The sequence below is a fragment of the Blennius ocellaris genome (genome assembly GCF_963422515.1).
Source record: "Blennius ocellaris genome assembly, chromosome: 20".
Classification (NCBI taxonomy): Eukaryota; Metazoa; Chordata; class Actinopteri; order Blenniiformes; family Blenniidae; genus Blennius; species Blennius ocellaris.
The window spans coordinates 3,236,680-3,255,840 of NC_137669.1; the positions used below are offsets into that span (position 1 = coordinate 3,236,680).

The 19,161-nt window shown below is 41.6% G+C and overlaps 1 protein-coding gene across 2 annotated transcripts in view; it reads left to right on the forward strand.

Annotated features, from left to right (window-relative positions):
- trappc9 (trafficking protein particle complex subunit 9) overlaps positions 1 to 19,161 on the forward strand; it is a 270,086-nt gene that overhangs the window by 64,835 nt on the left and 186,090 nt on the right. For both annotated transcript variants that reach the window (XM_080515759.1, XM_080515760.1), the window contains 3 exons: positions 1,637 to 1,763; positions 7,327 to 7,459; positions 11,215 to 11,378. In XM_080515759.1, the coding sequence (XP_080371885.1) occupies positions 1,637 to 1,763; positions 7,327 to 7,459; positions 11,215 to 11,378 (424 nt within the window). The remainder of the gene's footprint in view (positions 1 to 1,636; positions 1,764 to 7,326; positions 7,460 to 11,214; positions 11,379 to 19,161) is intronic.

The following is a 19,161-nucleotide window of genomic DNA, read 5'->3' on the forward strand; positions in this document are numbered from 1 at the left end:
TTTATTCATTGCTTGGCAGTTAGTCTATGATCTGATTGCCATAACAATACAGTACATGTTTTTGCGTCGATCACGCCGAGGTCCAGAAGTGTCCTTCGTGCCCAGCAAGAGAAGTGTGAGATCCAACAAGATGTGTTTGGACATGATGTTCCCAACAATCACTTCTACCTCTTCCCCGATTGTAAAATCTTTTGTTCGGACGTTAGAATCGCCACTTCTGCTTTTCCTTTGGCTTCTGTACATTTAGTGCACATATCTGGTATGTTTTTGTTGCATATGATCGCAACAGACGACCAAGTTGGATTCCCAAGTCCCAGGAGAACATGGGCTGGGAGTCCTGATGCTCTGGAGGCAAACGTTGTTGATATTGTCCATCAGAAGAACTATTTACTTCGACATTAGTGCCAAAGTGAAGTAGCAGCTTTTTACAAAGTTGTTTTTCCCCGTGTTTATACAGAAACAGGGTCGCACCGTTTTCAAAAAGTTGTGTTTTTCTCTGAGCAACATTCATTTTGAAGGATTCCAGATGAATGGAGTTCAGTTTCCCATCGAGTTCAGGTATGATTGGAATCAATAAAAAAAATTCCAAATGGCACAAGTTTTTTTTTAATTTTTGAGGTCCTTATAGTGGCGATCGTGGCTCGTGGCTGCTCCTGTTGGTCCTTAGTTCTGAGCTTCATGGCTTAACACGTGCAAAACCTTTTTCCATGTACTCTGGTTTGTATTGGAGGTTTATTGGCAAATGTTAAGATGTTAAGATGTTAAGATGGAGGGAAATGGTTAAACAGTGCTGAGAATCACGGTTTGGTAGAGAATGGTGGCCACTGTGGTTGTCGTCCAGACGTAAAACTTGATGTTGTAGGTGAAGTATGATGATGATGGACATCAGCCCCCTTTCAATTACTGCGTTATGAAAACCCTATAAATTTCCTCGTGCTGCTAATACTTTGGCCTTTAGTTAGATTCTTGATAGAGGTTGTCCATGTCAATGACAGGACAGCAATAAAACATTCAATGATTAATTCCTCCAAAGTTTTTTTTGGTGAGCAGTTCTCTCGAGGTCAGACTCAAAATCCGTCCGACGGGATGATTTCACTTCATTAAAACTTAACTTGTGTTTTCACTGGTTAAATGCTGTGCTGTCCTTCCTGCTTTCTCAATTAACCACAATTTATTTCAAAGTTCCTCGGGTCAAGAAGCTATCCAGAGCTTGGAAGTCACTCATAGAGCAGTTGTCGTCTTCGCCTATTATAATGAAATGGCACAAAAAGCTACAATTAAAGTTATTTTTGTATGAATTTCATGAACATTGCATGGACGTCTTGTCTGGAAGTCGTATGACCGTCAATGAAAGAAACTCTACTGGGAATCAGATCCACATTAAAATGCACAAAATAACCTCTGAGATACTTTAACACGCATCAACAAACATAACTGACCCTGAACACTCATGACCATCTGGAGTAGAGAAAAAAGTGGAATATTAAAATAATACAGTTCATAAACATTACCTTCAGACGGAGCCCCCCCCCCCCCCCCCCCCGGAGCTCGCACCCTGCTCGCCATGCAGGAGCTGTGGCCAAAACTTCTCGGTTGCATCTTCAGTGTATTGACCGTTTCTCGTCTTTGCTTTCAGGGTTTGCTGACGTCCGGTGTGGAGTTCGAATCCCTGCCGGCTGCTCTGTCCTTGCCCGCCGAGTCTGGCCTGTACCCCGTCACTCTGGTTGGCGTCCCCCGGACGGCGGGCAACATCACCGTGAACGGTCAGTGCAGTGCTTCATGATGGCAGACGTCTAACCTGGGCCACGAGCAGGCAGCTGCATTATATAAAGGATATTAACGTATCGTGGCTAAAACAAAATGGTTCTTTGTAGATGATGAAAAGGAATATTGGTTTCTGTGCCTGCCTGTGACAAGGCGCAAAGCTTACTGTCCCAGGGGTGTTTTTTTTAATCTTCTTGAACTTAATCATCAAAACGTGCAGATAATGTGAAAGTAGTGTACTATGACTTTTGTTAACGATACACTTTCCCATTCAAAGCGGATTGGAACCGAGTAAAAAAACCAAAAAAAAAAGAAGCTCCGTCTTCAACTCCAGGTGACGTCGCCATACTTTCAGCTAGACTTCATTTAACTTTGAAAACTTTGCCGTGTATATCCTCTATTTAGACGTGAAAACATACTTTTCCAGTCTTCGACAAATGACAACCTTTGCAGTTTAACATGGGAGTGGACGGGGTTTAGAGGCAAGTTGGAAGCAAAAAAAATCCCCCAACCTCATATACTTCAGAAAAAGGCGAAAATCAAAGTCGATTTTTTGGTTTTCACGGAGAAAATGTTTTTTTTCTACAAAGTCCATCCATCCACATGTCAGCACATGTGCCTGCTTCTACAAAATGCATTGACGGCTGTTTAATGAAGTGGTGAACCGATGCTTCACAACAGCATTTTGCTCATAAACACAGTCAGTTGTCATCAATATAGACTGTTTACACTGATGTCACAAAATTCCCATGATCCTCTCTGATTCACTAGTGTCTGCCATCTCTTATGATAACTTTTATTCACAACACGGCGGTAACCGTTGAGGAAGGCGCAAAATGGGAGTTATGTGCGCAGTTGTCGGGTGTTCTAACAATTCTGCTCCCAACAACGTTTGGTTTTTCAGTTTAGCTACTGGCAAACAGTGTGGAGGGCGAACAATCAAAGAATTCACTCACACACGTCAAAGACAGCGGCTCGCAAATCTGCACACATCTGACATAGAACCGACAAGCCACAAATACACGAGTATGTGAAGAGCATTTTGTGAATAGTAGTTGTTTTTATTTTTTTTGTCCATTACTACCCTGACTTATGTGTTTTTAAAATAACAGGAAAAAAACATTTCCTTTGTCGGAAGACCTGCGTATGAGAAAATATGGTCACATTTACTTACCCTGGCCAATATATTTTCCTTTGTTTGTGAGTTTCTTTAATAACAATATTCCTCAGCCATCCTGACACAGGAAAGTTGTATGAGGATGAGGCTTTTGTTCGCCTTCACCTGTCTCCCTGTTACTAAACTTGTAGTGAGCACCAGGTCCGTGTCATTTACACTCCACATGCCTACAGCGTTCTCAAATTTGAACAAATTGCTGTCGGGGTTATCTTACCGTGATACCTAGCTTTATCTGGAACATTTAATCCTTGATAAATATATATATACATATACATAAAAGATGGCGGACCCGAGCCAATCGGAGAGCATCATGGCAAATGTGACGTCAGTTGCAAACAATCTATTAGGACTTTGCAGAGACGGTGCAGCCTGCAGCTCGCCATCGCAGACGTTCGTCGAGTACGAAGGACAAAGGCACTGATCCCGGGGTGCTCATGAAATGTGTTCTCATTAAACAAATCCTGTTTAAAATCACGTGTCCAGAAGCAGTAAGCAACCTTATATCATCAGAATGACGTCTTCACTTTGTATCCCAATAAAACAAAACAAACTAAAAAACATTTTTTTTTTCTCTGTGAAAAAAAGAAAATCTTGTGCATGAAGTGCATGAAGATTGTTGATTTTTTTTCCAGCCTCCAATTTTTTTTTTCCTTCTGTGGCCCTTTAAAGGGGAAGGCAAACATAAGTTAGCTCCTTCCTTCTCCTTTTTTTGTTTTTTGAACATGCTGAGACTTTTATTTTTCTTATTTTCTGCTAAAATATGTTTTGTTACTAATAGTCATGTTCATGTTCAAAAAAGACTATTCCATTCATTCGTTCTAATATTGTTCCGTAGAGGGGGGAGTCAGAGTGGAGAGATTTTTTGTTGGACTGTAGAAGGTTAAACAGAAGAAAAGAAAGGTCTCTCTCTCATCACTGTGGCCACATTTCTCACTTAATCTTATCATATTATATATCAAAATGCAGCTGCAAGCCTTGTGCTTCAAATCAGTGGCCACTTCTGTCTGTAACACAAACGGTTCTCTCTAAAAAGTTCATTTGTTCGCAGCAAGTGTATGATTTTCTCCCATAGACTCTGATGTATTTTTTTTTCTTGCTTCAAACCCAAAAGCTGTTCGTAACCGTCGACTCTGCTCCTCAGTGTCAGCATCGCCATGGCAACAGACACACCTGCAACTAATCTGCTTGGCAACACACACACACCTGGAGAGCAACTGGTCGTATAATTAAACTTTCCCGTTACTATTGGAACTTCACATTGAAAACATGGACATGAAATACGCACACACATGTTAGCATTGCTAGTTAGCACTGGAAGCTGGCACACTAGCCTGTTAGTATGCTAGATCAATTTTGCATAGCTAGTTAGCGCGAGCGAGGGCGATAGCCAGTTAGCATGTTAATAGGAGTTAGCATAGTGAGCTAGCATACTAGACAGTTAGCATGTTAGCTCATTCGCATATCTTATGTTTGCTATGAGAGCTAAGGTGTGTGGCGTGAAAGCTAATATACAAACATGCTAAAGTGTGTTATAACGTATACAAGTAATCGGCAGCGGAGGCAGGCTCGCAAAATTTTCTCTGGAATTTTGTAGTTACAAGTTCCGACCTGATCAATGTGTGATCGACGGTGTGGCATTTCTAAGTTCCTATGAACTTGAAACAGGCGGCCTAAGTTTAACCGACAAAGTTTTCTTTACTTCAATAAATCAGTTTCTTCAACGTAAAAATGTACATGTGTTAATTTTATATATATATATATCAAAAACACTCCTAAAAGCTATTGTATTATTAAAAATAAGACGCACTGTTGTTTGACTACACCAGGGGAGACAAACATGAGGACCGGGAGTCAAAACAGGCTACAAATCAGCCCGTATCACTAGCAAGCAAATTGTTAAAAGTTTCAAAGAAAACATAATTTTTTTTCCAAAATAAAATTCTTCAGAGTCACTGAGGTCTGAGCTGAGATGTCGGGTGTTACAACCAAACCTAGCTGCCTCGTTGCTATCAAACTAGCCTCAAATCCGCGTCGTCAGGGTGACTTTGTGAAAACATGCATAATGCAACAGCTATAGGAGAAGTTTTTTGGGCATTTCACTATATTTTGCACCAGAAGTTTTCAAAATGAAGTCATTTTTGTTTACCAGTTTCAGGTTGGTTGCCAAGTGTTTCCACCTGCGATTCAAACGTCCATATCACTCTGCTGTTTTGTCGAATCGTCCCAGTTTGCTGGACCCATGTAGCTTTTCTCCTGTTTCTCCTGTTTAAGTGGCCTCGTCTCCAGCTTGGGTTCTGTGTTTCCTTTCTCTATGTCATCATTATTTCTCGTTAAGAGCATTTTTGAGCTCAGCTTGATCTCCGTATGGCTCCTTAGTCCACGTGTCCTGACAAATTAGTGGTTTGGTCCACGGCCGAGGTATTGAACCTCAGGCAGGAGTGCCGCTGTTACCGCAGCACAGCATAATCATTAGCACAGTGGCGCTTTTCACAGTCCTTCAAAAGGAACATTTGATTTTATTTTTCCCTTCCTTTTCAAAAAGACTTTCATTTTAAACCTTCTCCTTGTAAATGACAGGGAACAATTTGTTTGCGTTTGTTTTTTATGCATCAGTTATAATCCAACTATAGTACAACTTTTTATTTCATCAAGTCACTGAAAGCAGTCCATTGTAATGGAATTAAAGTATCATTTTCACTCAGGTTTAAAAGACAATTCTGTGAGAAAAGGGAAATAATTTTTTGTAACCTAACTCCACAATCAAAACATGCAGCTGTTAATATATTTGAGGTCCTGTTTACGTGAAAATTTCACATGAAAATGAAAGCTTTCGTTGCTTTCGGGTGTCCGTTTACAGCACAACAGTGCTGGGAGTCACTGAAACTTCAGCGTCTGTCCATACGAATGTCCGAATTTTCTTCATCGTTGAGGTTTATAGTGTTTTGTTCTCTGCGTGCATGTGTGTGTGATTTCATTACAGTAACGAACAACTGCACCCTCGACTGGCCTGGCATATTAACTACACCATTTTCAACTTTTTCAGCCTTTTAAACTTTTCTGAAATAAAACTCGATAAACGATGCATCATGTCAACAGGGCCTCAGTTGCAGTTTTTTTCCTTCTCTTTTCCTGGTGCGATAGGTTTTAAAACCAGATTGGAAGTAGGATAAAGTTCGACTTTTGAAGTCTCTGTTGTTTGAAAGTGGAAAAACCTTGTCAGTTTAGTGCAGGGGTGTCATACTGATTTCAGTTGAGGGGCCACATCAACCTAATCTGAGCTCTGGAGGGCCCAACAAGTCAAACATAACATATTAAACTGCAGATATGGACAAATGTCAAAGTCGTTCCTTCTTTTGATCCTTTTGTAACTGCAAGAATTTGCCAGTCTATTCTGAAATTTACATATCAAAGTTAATCAGATGTTATATTTCCCCAAAAAAACCAACACATTATCTGTATCTGGATATCATATTTTTATTCAGGATTAAAACAATTTGTCATCATCCGGAATTTTTTTTTGAGTTTATGTGTCTAAAGTATCACTTCACATAAATTGGACTCGTTGTTTATTGTGAAAGGCGTTGTGTCATGTGACCTCCACAGATGCATTAATTAATTCTGACCAAGGCTGGTTTTGAATGTCATTTTTGCCAATCTAGTGTTTTTAGATCAGCCTCTGTCAGTTTTATATTCATACTTTAAAAGAAAAAAAAAAATCACATGGCGGGTCGGACTAGATCCTCTGGCGGGCCGGTTCTGGCCCCCGGGCCGCATGTTGGACACCCCTGGTTTAAACCAATATTTAAACCAATTTGTTAAACAATCTTTTGACCTGAAAAAGGCGCTTCATGTTGGAAAACCCTCCAATGGGGCTGAATTGCAACAATTCTGCAAAGATGAGTGGGACACAATTCCTCCATAGAGTTGATGTGATGAGCAGGGTGGGCTGAAAAACAAGCATTGCCTCTGCCCAAACCCTTTTTTGGTTGTGTTCTTGAAGGGAATATGTAATTGTTGAATGTGTTGAATATAAACAACCAAAAAAAAACTTCATTTCATTTCAAAAGACTCACTGCAAGTTATTGGAAATGCTTGATTGCAGTAGTTGCTGCTAAGATAGGCTCAATCAGTTATTAGGTTTAGGGGGCAAACACTTTTTCACACCACTGTACATGCGTACAATACAATAAATAAATACATGCAGATGAAAACAGTGGGATGAAAAAGCTGCTGTAGAGAGAGAGAGAGGGAAACGGTGATTAGGGGCGAGGAAAGCGGTGGGAAACGATGTCGATGCATGGAACCAGCAGATGGCGCTGATGTAACTTTTGTTGGCGAAGGAAATGACTTGTTATTGCACTTTGCTCTTGCCCGTGTGGCGGCAGGTTACCACACGTCTGTGTTCGGGGTGACCAGCGACTGCCTGCTGGAGAGCCTGGCCAGTGTGAAGAGCAGCGGCTGCTTGGTGGAGGTCATCCCGTCTCTGCCTCGCCTGCAGCTCAGCACATCACTGCCCAGGTGAGAAACTCTCCCCGACAAACTTTGGAGGCGCCGTCACCTCTTGCTTCGTTCGTTTCTCTCCGAAGCGCCAGGACAGCCCGCAACACTCGGAAACACGACAAATAATACATTTGACCAAAACTTTGCAAATGGGAACGACGTCATGACCTCACTTGATGATTGTAATATAATTGGAGCGACATTGTTATCGGAATCATCTAAATGGCTCCATTTGGATTTCATCATATTGTACAGGTTGAAAACCTGTTAGATCGTTTACACGTATGTGAACGATGCACTTGATGCAAAAACACTCGCCTCTACATTCTCACTGGCATTATTGCTTAAAGTTAAAGTCTTTTTCTTGACACCAAGTTTCCACGGCGTCGTTTCACGTGAAAATGCTTCACTGTTGCATTTTCCTATCAGAAAAGTGTTTGTGTTTAGATGGCCACGTTTTAGAAAACGATGTTTGTTTCCATGGAAACAGCAGAAAACGCTGAAAACAATGTCGCTCGCCTGCCTGCAGAGTCGTTTCGGAAAAGTTCCATTTTCTCCTGGTTCCAAAAAGTTCCACCTGGGGAGCAGTTTTCAGTTTCCCCAGCTGCCGTTGTCGTGGCAATGGAGACCCAAAACACAACGGAAGTTCTCACTTGAAAAGGTTGTGGTGTAAACGTGGCTTTTGTCGCTACTTTCACAAGGTGCACTTTGGAAAATCTGAGTCATCCCGCTTATTTTTCTTGTTTTTTTTTTATCAGTATTCCATGGAGGCAGACATTTATTTTTCTTAACTCTGACAGTGACGAGGCTTTGTAAAACTTGGCTGAAGGCACAGAAGCGCTCAGCTTTGAAGATTGGGTGATGAAGCAGCGCTGATGTTAAACACGGATGTGGAAACGTGAAGCTGTAGGAGCCGCAGCTCTGCGCTGAAGGCAAGAAGCTGTGAAGTCAGAGCTGGAGGTTTACCTTTACGCTCCTATGGGAGAACACCCAAGAGATCATACCTTACATTTTTTGTTTTTTAAGCTACATTTGCTTTTTGTGCCTGCAACACAGTGCTCATGTTTTCACCCAAGAGGTTTTCCACATAAAGAGCTGCTGGAGTGCTGTACTCACAGGCATGACCTAAATAGTGGATTTTTCTGCAGCGCCGCTGTCAAAATGATTTACAGCTCTCCAACGGGCCGCTCTACCTGTGTGTTTTCTGATTGTCAATTACCTGACGACGTCTCCTCTCGTGTTCCCCCCCTTCTTCTTGCCTTCAACGGTTCACGTCGCCTCATATGGGAATTTCGAAAACGTCCTCTGCTGCTCTGATCTCTGGCGACTGAATGGATTTCACACATGGCCAAAAGAAAACAGTCTCTCAGTGTTCTGAGTTATGTAACCAAACTCCGCTGTGCTTTTTGTTTCAGCATCACAAGCCTTAATAGCCAAGCTATAATTTTGGACAGGCATATTTGAAGAGCAGCTAATGAGCTTTTTGTCCATTTTCTGTCCTTTATGAAACACAGAAAGGACACAGATTTCTTCATTTCTGCCATTGTGACTGTTCAGACCATAACAATTAATGCATAATATCATTTCAAGGGGATGTTATGGAAAGTTTTATCTAGAACAGCACAGTTACAGTATCAAGTGAAACTTTGTAACTCGATACCCATTAAACCATCAAACTGCGTGAAATGTCTTAAATAAATGGGAATTTAATTATTACATTTCATTTAAAGGTTATAGCCCCACAATTTCCAAATGAAATGTGAAAAGTTGCATGTATATAACAGGTTCATGCTAAGTTGAAGTGTTTCCAAATGATTTGCACCTTGGAAGCCGTTTTCAAAGTTTTGCATTTTCACTTGATAACACTGTTTTATAAACGAGGCCTAAATTAGAATAACTTCTTCATGCTGTTTTTGTCAGATTTGAATGTTCACTGCAAAAAAAAGGGTTACCTACATATAAGATATGAGTAATTAAGAGTTGCCCTGCATGTGGAGGACAACTGTTTACTATGGCTGTGGTGAGCATGTGGAGTCGCAGCGTTTCACAAAAGTTCCCCCTCGCTTCCACGCGCATTTTCAACAAGTTCCACCCTGGGAACCGTTTTCAAAAAGTTTTGTTTTCAGTGGCTCCGAGCACCGTTGTCATGTATATGGACACACAAAACTTAACAGAAGTTATCATTTGAGAAACCTCATAACAGTTTAGAACTTGATGTTAAAACATATTGTGGCACAAATGTTTACATTCTATCTTCAGATTATCACATTTTAAAGTGATATTAAAATTGTTTTACGTTGTCTCCCTATCGGAAGGTTGCCGGTTCACTTCCCAACTGCACCTGTTGAACTATATTTGAGCAAGACGCTGAACCCCAAACGTAGAGCTCATGCAGTTGAAAATCAATATACCAGTTGTTAAACTTTGAAGCAAGATACTGAAGTACTAATGTGCACAACTCTCACTTTTATTGAAACCATACTTCAGGGAAACTTGGTCTTTGCTTGTATAACGCTTTTCAACGGCGTGAGCTTCCCCCAAGGCGCTTTGCATTGTTAATCACACTCAGCTATTCACACTGACAGGAGCAGTTTGGGGTTCAGTGTCTTGCTCAAGGACGCTTTGGCACGTGGACAAGTGGAGATGGGAATGGAACCTGCAACCTACAAACTAGGAGGCGGCCGCTCTACCGACTGAGCCATGCCGCTAAAATGAAAAAGCAGCTTGTCAAACTGCAGCCGGCAGGCCGATGAAGCTTGTGTCATGTTGCAGCCTCTCAGTCAGCTGAGATAACGTTGATTAATCAAAACAAAATGACTCAGAACTGAAGCACTATATTAATGCCACCGTAAGATGAATCAGACATTTCTAATAGTCTGAATCATGCAAAGGTACCCATGCTGATATTAATATTATATGTACTATCCCAAAAAAAAAAGATAAAAAGCATAATCGCTACCATTTAAACCATAATTTGAAGCGTCAGTTTAGAAAACGGTCATTATCAGAATTAATTACCAATGTTGGCTCCGTCAATTTCCAATTATACGTGTTTAATCATAGTGGTTCTCCAAAATTAATGATGATTCATTGATTCACACAGGAGTCGAGTTTTCCTTCCAAGTGAATGAATTTCTTCCACTCGTAACAAAAACAGATTCCTAAAGATTATGTCCATGTGAAGAGGAGTTTTTGTGCTACCTGAGGCTTTTCAATGATTAAAGACTCATTTCTATAATGATGTCCTGAAAATCCACCATGACGCATTCCACTTACTTCTAACGTATGAAAACTGTGCGGTACGATGTGTTGGTGAAAACCTGACGTGTGATTGAGCACAATTGACATTTTCAAGCAGAATATTGCATTTTAAAGTAATAGGGAGGACTCGAACTTCCATTTTCTCACCAATCGCCTTCTTTTTTTTGTGTTTCTGGCAGTTATTATTATTAATTAAAAGAAAAAAAAAGTGCACTGAAAGCACTTTAATTACAAGAAGTGTACCAAGACAGAGGGTTCCAACTTTCAAATAGCAGTCCGTATTGTTCTGCTATGCTGACATGGTAGACGTCTGCCTGGAGGACTGAGGTAAAGCGACTCTCTGCTAATCTGCCTCTCCTACAATGGCCTCAGCATCTTGAAGGCAAATGACCATCCCGTACGTTCACGATACAACCGATCACAGCCGACATCGACTGACGGCACCGTGCTTCAGAGTGACGGGGTCACGGGTTCACCCGCTTCACCCAAACCCCGCCGTCTTCTGTCTCCAGGTCGGCTCACACACCTCAGCCCATGTCCAAAGAGGAACTGTCCAGCACCGTCTCCGTGCAGCTCTTCAACGGAGAGACGCAGCAGGTGACCATCACTTTGGAAAACATTGGCTCCGTTGAAATCGAGACCCTGGAACTCACCTCCAAGGTCGTCAGCACCAAAGGTCAGTGAATGCACTCAGTGGCAAATGGTTTAATTTCTCAATTAAATAGAAATGACTGGTAGAAATACTGGTTGGCTTGTAGCTTTAAAAAAAATAAATCTACCAGCGATGATGGCAGCTGATCTAACAAGTTCACCCTGATCCTTCATTCTACCACCGCTATGTTGGCAGGACATGAGCAAGCACATGTGACTTATAATTCTCGTCCAACTGAATCTTTATTAAGCAAAGGACATTATAATGCATATTACAAATGAGGTGTTATCACATAATGAGGTGAAAGTGTATTACATATTGCACCATCCTTACATAATGGTGCTCTGGGTGTTGTTAACACGACGCCTGATGGTTATTCCAGTTTCACACTCGCGTTGATGAACTCCGTAACAAAGTTGACGTCAGAATTACAACCTGTCTGAGGAAAATCTGCTCTGTCAGCAAGTTTGACTTTTCCATTAGTTGTCTTCCAACACGGACGATTTGTTTTGATGTGGCGTGAACAAGGAAGACTTGTCGACACGTGGCATGAGCGAAGGACTGGAAGAGGTGTGATCAATGCACTTCTTCATCGGGGACAGGCTTTGATGTACTTGGCCTGCCTCTCGCGGTCCTCGTGTCCGCCACGCCGCAGAGGCCCCCCCCCCCCGCTGTCGCTGGCCCCATGGCGTTCCAGCCTGTGTTCCATCTCTTTGTTGGGCACCTGCTCACGTCCTCAGATCTCTGCGGTCCCTGTCACCCCCACTGCTTCTCCTCGCCTCGCATGCTCTTTCTCGTCGGAGTCTCGCCGTCTGAGCCGGCAGAGGTGACACACATTCGGAAACCGTACGCACAAAGGTACGGAGGGAGAAAACACGACTCTGCCTACAACATCTGTGCACCGATAGGATTGTCCGTTGGTGTGGTTTAAGCTGCTTTACAAGATAAAGCTTTTTATTTTGATCCTTCGAAAAAATCGAAGAAGAATTGAAATCCCATTGCTCTCTATTTTACAATTTGTGGCACTCCTGTTGTTCAGACGCTTGGCAGAAGGTACAGAAAATGTAATTCGGTTACAGAAATTGGATTTGAGAGTCTATTGAATTCTTTTGCAGAGACGATTCCAATCGATGCAATGTTGTAGTGTTGAGGTCTTCTTTACTGTCCTCAGTGTCCACGGTGGTTTAGTTCAGTCGCTTGCTGCTGCTTCAAATCACATTGATCAACGCTATTTCTCGACTATATTGTTTGAGTTACTGTACCCGTTGACACTGCAGTAAAACACAAGCTGATATTGTAAATGACTTCCCCATTTTATAGCAATTTCTTGTTATTATCAATTCATTAATTAATCCACGTAGTGCGAAAACTGGTCATTCATGTGACGTCGAAAGTGGTACGTTTGTATCATTGAAGTGCCTTTGAGCAAGAAACGGAAACCCAACTTGCTCTGGCGCCTTGCATGGCAGCTGCCTCCTTTGGCGTGTTTAAATGGGAGTATGTGATTAACTGTTTAAAGCCCTTTGGAAAACACTAAATCAGTCTAATCTATTGACCATTGACCAGAAAAATGGGTATCTACAGTTTCTTTTTTTTGTTTTTTTTCCCCAAGCACAGCCATGTCAATGGTTGAAGAAATAATCTCCAATGAGCAGGATGTTTACTGAATGAAAATGCATTTTTGAAAATGTTCAGAGCACAATGGTTTGACATGACGTAAAACACAACCTCCTCAAATAGGAGCTCTAAAGATGACGTGAGTTTGGCTGTCAAAGACGAGGATAAGACTGGACAGACGTCCCCTTTGTCTCCTCTGCTTGTTGCTAATGCTGTGGCTGACATGTACCAAGAAAATGCCAACTTCCACTTTCACTGCACTTTCCTTTCACCTGGGCTTTTGTCTCGGTGTGTGGTTTTAACCTCCAAGGTTGACGAGTCAGAGAACTCTGACCATTAAATGATTATCAAATTTGGTCAGTCTGCATTTCAGTTGTTCACTGTGGTTAACTCCAATCAGGAAACGCGACCAGCTGCATTCACAGACAAAATAAATGAGGTCGTCCAGTTGCATGATCAATGACTCAACAATCCGTTATTCAAGTCCAGTGTTTTCCATGGTCCTGCTCCTGCAGCTCCTGCAGCTCATGAAGCTCAACATCTGAGCTTGCAGGACCTTTGAAGGCCATTTGATATCGGCCTCTTTGTGATGTTTCAAATTGAATCTTGTTTATTAATCTGCTGTTGAGACACAAGTGTAATAATGAGAACCATCAAACAGTAGATACGAGGGTCTTCCTTTAACGGTGTTTTTTCATTGTCATGTGGATTGTCCACAACAATCATGTCATTTCTCACACGTCACATTGACATTAATTAAACCGCAAAGCTAATTTTTGATCTCCTCTTCTTGTTGTGTACATTGAACAGCGACATCAACAAAGGCTTTGCAAGGCTAATAATGCAGCACCAATTGGCTACAAGGCAAATCAGAATGGTTCTGTGCTACTCGACAATTCTTTCTCTCTAATCTAAACTTTTCAATTTCCTATAGCCGAATGGCTCCCAGTTTTTTTTTTTTTTTTATGATGTCACAGGTCCAACTTCTACCACTGCACTTAAAATGCCATTTTTCTTCAGCAGATGGATTTCAAAACATTTTTTTTTTCACATTCAAAGGCTGTATATGTGTCACTCAGCAGCGTAAAGTTCAAATGAAGAAACTATTTTTGAATACAGGGTGACTCTAATAAATATTTGTACTGCATCTGTTGTGTGTTTGCTTCCACGGATCCACCGAGGAGCCACAAAGTAAATGACAGACCTGTGAAATCATCTCTTTGGAAGCAGGTGTGTTTTTAAGTCAGATAATATTTTTTCATTATGCACTGCAGGCCCACTGCAGCATACAAAGTCCCGCTTCTGTTGGATGTCACCACGTCAAATAAGACGCTTTTCAGAATTCCCTCTTGTTACTTGGCGAAGCCTTTTGTCAAAAGCGCTAAAGTTTCAGAAAGTGCCGGTTCAACCAAAGTCCACTCCGAGACGGCGCAGCCTGGTGGGCTGCACCCTCCAACCCAACGCGCTAATTGTGTCGCCGTGCAGTTGATCATCTACTTCTTTTTTTTTTTTTTTTTTTTCCACACGCGTTGCTGGAGCTTCTGAGAAGCAGCTGCGGTTTCAAGTGTCGGTGCCTTAAACCTGAGAGATCCTTGAAGGAATGCAAATATTTAAATGGGTGTGGCGCTTTAATCACGCCGGTCTCATTGTCACTGGTGTCGCTGCCTCGTCATTCCACTAATCAACAGGAGTCTTTTTCGCTTAGAAGAAGAAGGAAAAAAAGAAGTGATTTTTAAAGGGGTTATCAGATTGATGGGGCTTAATTTGAGGCTGTCAGACATCAGTCAGCACCAATTACCCTCCTCACTTTGAGTTGTAGGGCTTTGTCAAGACGCCTCGGTTTGCCAGGACTCGCTCTTTTCAGGATTTATCTGCTGCCTCAGATTGTGATCATAACTCAAAGGCAAACACACATTGCATCACTCAGTCAGTTTTCTTTTACGTCTTTTGCACATTTTAAGCATTTTTAAGGAGATTCACTATGCAAATGTTGAAGGTTATCTTAATATTGTGTAACCTCCACTCCAAGAGTGTTTGGTGGTTCTCTGCTTTTGAAGAATCGTGTTCTGAACTCGCTGGAACTATTAAGACCACATCAACTCACACGCTAGCCACAGTTTCTTTGTATATGGACATCATTTTCAAAACACCAAACCAGTGCATTTTCATTTAAAATGTTGCCGCGTAAGCAGGGCTTCAGGTTCTTTTATTCACTAATCAAAATTCAAATGTGCTACTGTTTGTGCACAAAACCCTTCAGCTGAGGCACATGGGCGTTCATGGAAGGCAAGTTAAAAAAACAGACAACACAACTGTCAAACACAATTTAAAGAAAAAGACATTTGAAAGAGTGATATGCATTATAATTACAAAAGAAGGCCAGATTGTATGAAAATGTTTTGATTGTCATTAATTGTTTAGAACTATATACATGGCCCGCCCGCACAAAATATTGACTTTTTTTTTTTTTTTTTGCCATTTGTCATTTTTTTTTCAAAATGTGCCTCTTTTCGCTCACAGTTGCCCAATTTATTGCCCAGCATGGTGCTGTTGGTGTGTCAGTGCCTCTCCTGTCAGGACTGACCTCATTCTGAATTTGCTCTAATTATATGGGGTCTTTTTTCCCGCGTCTCTCCGGAGCGGGCCTCCACTTCCCTTTGTATAAATCCAAGCATGTTGGGTTGAGATAGGTTTTTTTCTGCAGGGGTCCAACCGTTTGGCTCTGGGAACTCCCGCCGAACACGACCGCGCCGCTATTAATAAATCTCAATCGGCGCAAAACTTTGCATATGAATGCGGGTACCTGCTCCACACCTGTCGGTGAAAAGAAGGGCACAGAAAGTGCCTCGCGCTCGGCGACTTCATTGAGATTCTCCATGAGTGCGTCGCAGAGCAGCTGTCACATTTCATGCAAACATGAAGCCCGGCTGAGGCTATTTATAACACTCCCAATTATTTATTCAACTCATGCAGCGGTAAACCATTCTCATGGTTTTACATTTTAACGAAACGGGAAGAACAATGGTCCGTGGTGTTTTTTTTGTTGTTTTTGTTTTTACTATTTATTTGTTAGAATAAGACCTTGAGGTAATTTATTCCTCCACTTTGGCACAGACATTTACTCTCACCTAAAGATTGACTGGTTAAGAATTCGTGCCCAAAGGTCGAAAGTTACTGAGACCTTGTGAAAAGTTCAAGAATGCCTTTCAGGCATTTTCTACAAAATTCACACACGTTGTTTGCTCTTTCTCAAAATAATCATCGTGGGTCGAAGGTCAGGGTTGTTGCAGCCTGAAGTGTATGATGCTGTTATTGGGGCAGTGACTGTATTTTAGAGCTTTGATTCCTAAACAGCCTTCTATCAACCAGTTATATAATAATGGCCAATATTGTAGTACGTGCCTATAATGTAATCATTTGTCTATTGAAGTGTAATGAAACCAATAACTTGCCAGTGGTGCAATACAATATTTGAGCCAATATCCTCATTAAATTTCATTTATTCTGTTACTGTTTATTCTTTTTGTTATTTTGATGAGCTATTTCCCTGTATATATATATATATGTATGTATATATATATATATATCTCAATCCGATTAAAATTGATAGAACGAAAACTGTTGTATTATTATTTTTATACATAATGTGGTGAGCAGTGTAGAAGAATCACATTTAAGAAACAGAGCTTTGTTTTACACCAGCTGCAAATAGCAGAGGCTTTTATTTTGACACACACTAACAGGAATGCCATGCTAAGACGACATGAAAATGCAAAACTTTCAACTCACGGTTGCAACATTCCACTTATTAAACTAAACTAAACCAAACCAAACCAACCCAACTCACTAACTTGACAAAGTAAACAACATAAACTCAACACAATCACTAAAGACACCACACATGGCATTAAAGGACCCATCAACACAAACTCCCTCAGCGCATTGCAGCTCAACAGTTCAGTCCTTCACATTGCGTTCAGGTTTGTACCGAGCTTCCATGGCAACTCTGCTGCCAGCTCTGTTTATCATTCCAGACTCCATATTGAACGTGTCAGGTGCCTACATTCTCACCCCATCTCACGCTTCTTCAAAAATCTTCTTTTCGCTGCATGCGGCCCCCAGTGAGTTCGGCAGTGGTGGCTTTCATGTGAGGATCTGAGTACTGTATCTTTTTACTTCCAACCTTTGTGCATAATACATTTCCTCCACAAAGTTGTTTTTTTTTTCCCCGGCCCGACGTAATACCTCCAGTGCTTCAGTCGCCGTCATCGGTGTCTCAAGCCCCGGTTCCACCGCACTAAAAGTGCAGGGACGGAACGGAGCGTAACCAGAGGCCAATCTGGTGCGTGTCCTCGGCAGGAAGTAGGTTAAATCAGCCATGATCGCTTATTTCTTTTCCCCTTTCCCCGGGTACAGTAAAACTTCTAATGTAAGGACGCCCTACAATCCAAGCGCAGTGTCCCCTGATCACAGGTGTCCTCTCTTCTGAGGGACGAGTCACGAAGACAAATTGTAGGACCAGTTGATAGTGAATGAACCAAACAGTAAATATGTTCTAATTATTTAAAAGCACATAACTGAACCAATACAAAATGTATACAATATAAATACATGTATATAACATGTATACAAGATAATTATTAAAAAAGATTTAATGTACTTCAGGCACCACATACAGTCTTGATTCATCTTGAGTGACCATGACTCGTAAAATATTGCTATAATAACCTTTATATTTACACTTCAAAGTTTTTCTTTGTTGTGTCATTGTGTGGAATAAAATTGTCGATATTTTTGCAAGATCAAACGGTTAGTACTGAAAATGATTTAGCCAATTTTAATGAAACATTCTGGTGCAAAATACAATGAAATGTCAAAAAAAACAAACAAAAAAGAATGTGTATAAATCCTTTAACACCTCTTTGCTTGGTGGGACCAGATTGGAGTCTGTTTTGGCCCACGGACCTTAAGTTCTCTGGTGTTTAGCGAAAGTGAAACTTAAGACTTCGGAATCGTCATCCGCCCTGTGCGCTCCGACCCTCTGCCGGGAATTTCAAGATGGTTACGTTACTGTATGGAAGGAGCACGGCCGTGAACCCGGAGTGTAGTACCGACGCAATCATGTAGGACCCGCGGCCTGAATATTCCAATAATCGGGTCCAACCCAAGTACTTTGGCTGTTTTAGTGTCGCTCAGCTTGAAATTGGCCAGGGAAACCTGTCCACTGTCTGCGTTTGGCAGGTTGTCTGCTCATTACGGTGTGTTAACAGTTAAATACGTGTCGGTGCACAGCGACGTGTCGCTCAGCACAGGTTGTCTGCTCTTACCGGGTCCCCTCCTCACAGGTTCTACTGTAATCGAATGACTCGTTCCCTCCAGGGTTTGCCTCCTTGCCGTTACCTGGTTGAGGCATCAGACCTTGCCACAGTTGAGAAGTCCGCTCTGAAGCGTTTCACACTGGGAACTGAATGAATAAAAGATGAGGAGTCACAATTGGAAAACCTCCGTGGCTAAACACACAGAAGCATTGCTCTTAATGCTGCTGCACCCACACAGCCATTTTGTAATCTTAGACAAGACCTTATGATCGCTCACAAATAATAATTATTCACCAAAACTTTATAGATGACAAAAAAAATCTCTTGATCAATCTATTGGAGCAGATTGAAATGAAGGTGAATATAATATGAGGCTTCTTTGAGAAGCAGATAAATAGGCTCTATCGCACCCCTCCTCCCATGAGACCGAGTTCAATGAGGATGATCCTTGCCTCTTTGGACCAGGGCACAACAAACAGGCCTTGGGGTAATTGGAGGTTTTGGGGTAATTGCAGCTTTCTTTCCAGGTACATGTTCACCTGCCATGATTAGGACTTTTGTAGCAGGCTCCTTCTTGTTGTGTCCGTTGACCCTCCTCTTCATCGTTTACCTCTTTCCACTTGGCAATATCTTCCACGAATTGAACATACATTTCCACTGATACGTGGATGACACCCTGCTCTACCTCATACCCTCCTCCCTCACTGATTGCATTTCTAAAATAAAAACCTGGTTCACCCTCAACTTCCTTAAATTGAACAGCAATAAAACTGAGATCTTTCTCATTGGCACCAAGTCCACTTTATCCAAAACTAGCAGCTTCTGCATCAACATTGATAACGCCTCCGTTTCACTTACTCCCAGGTTAAGAG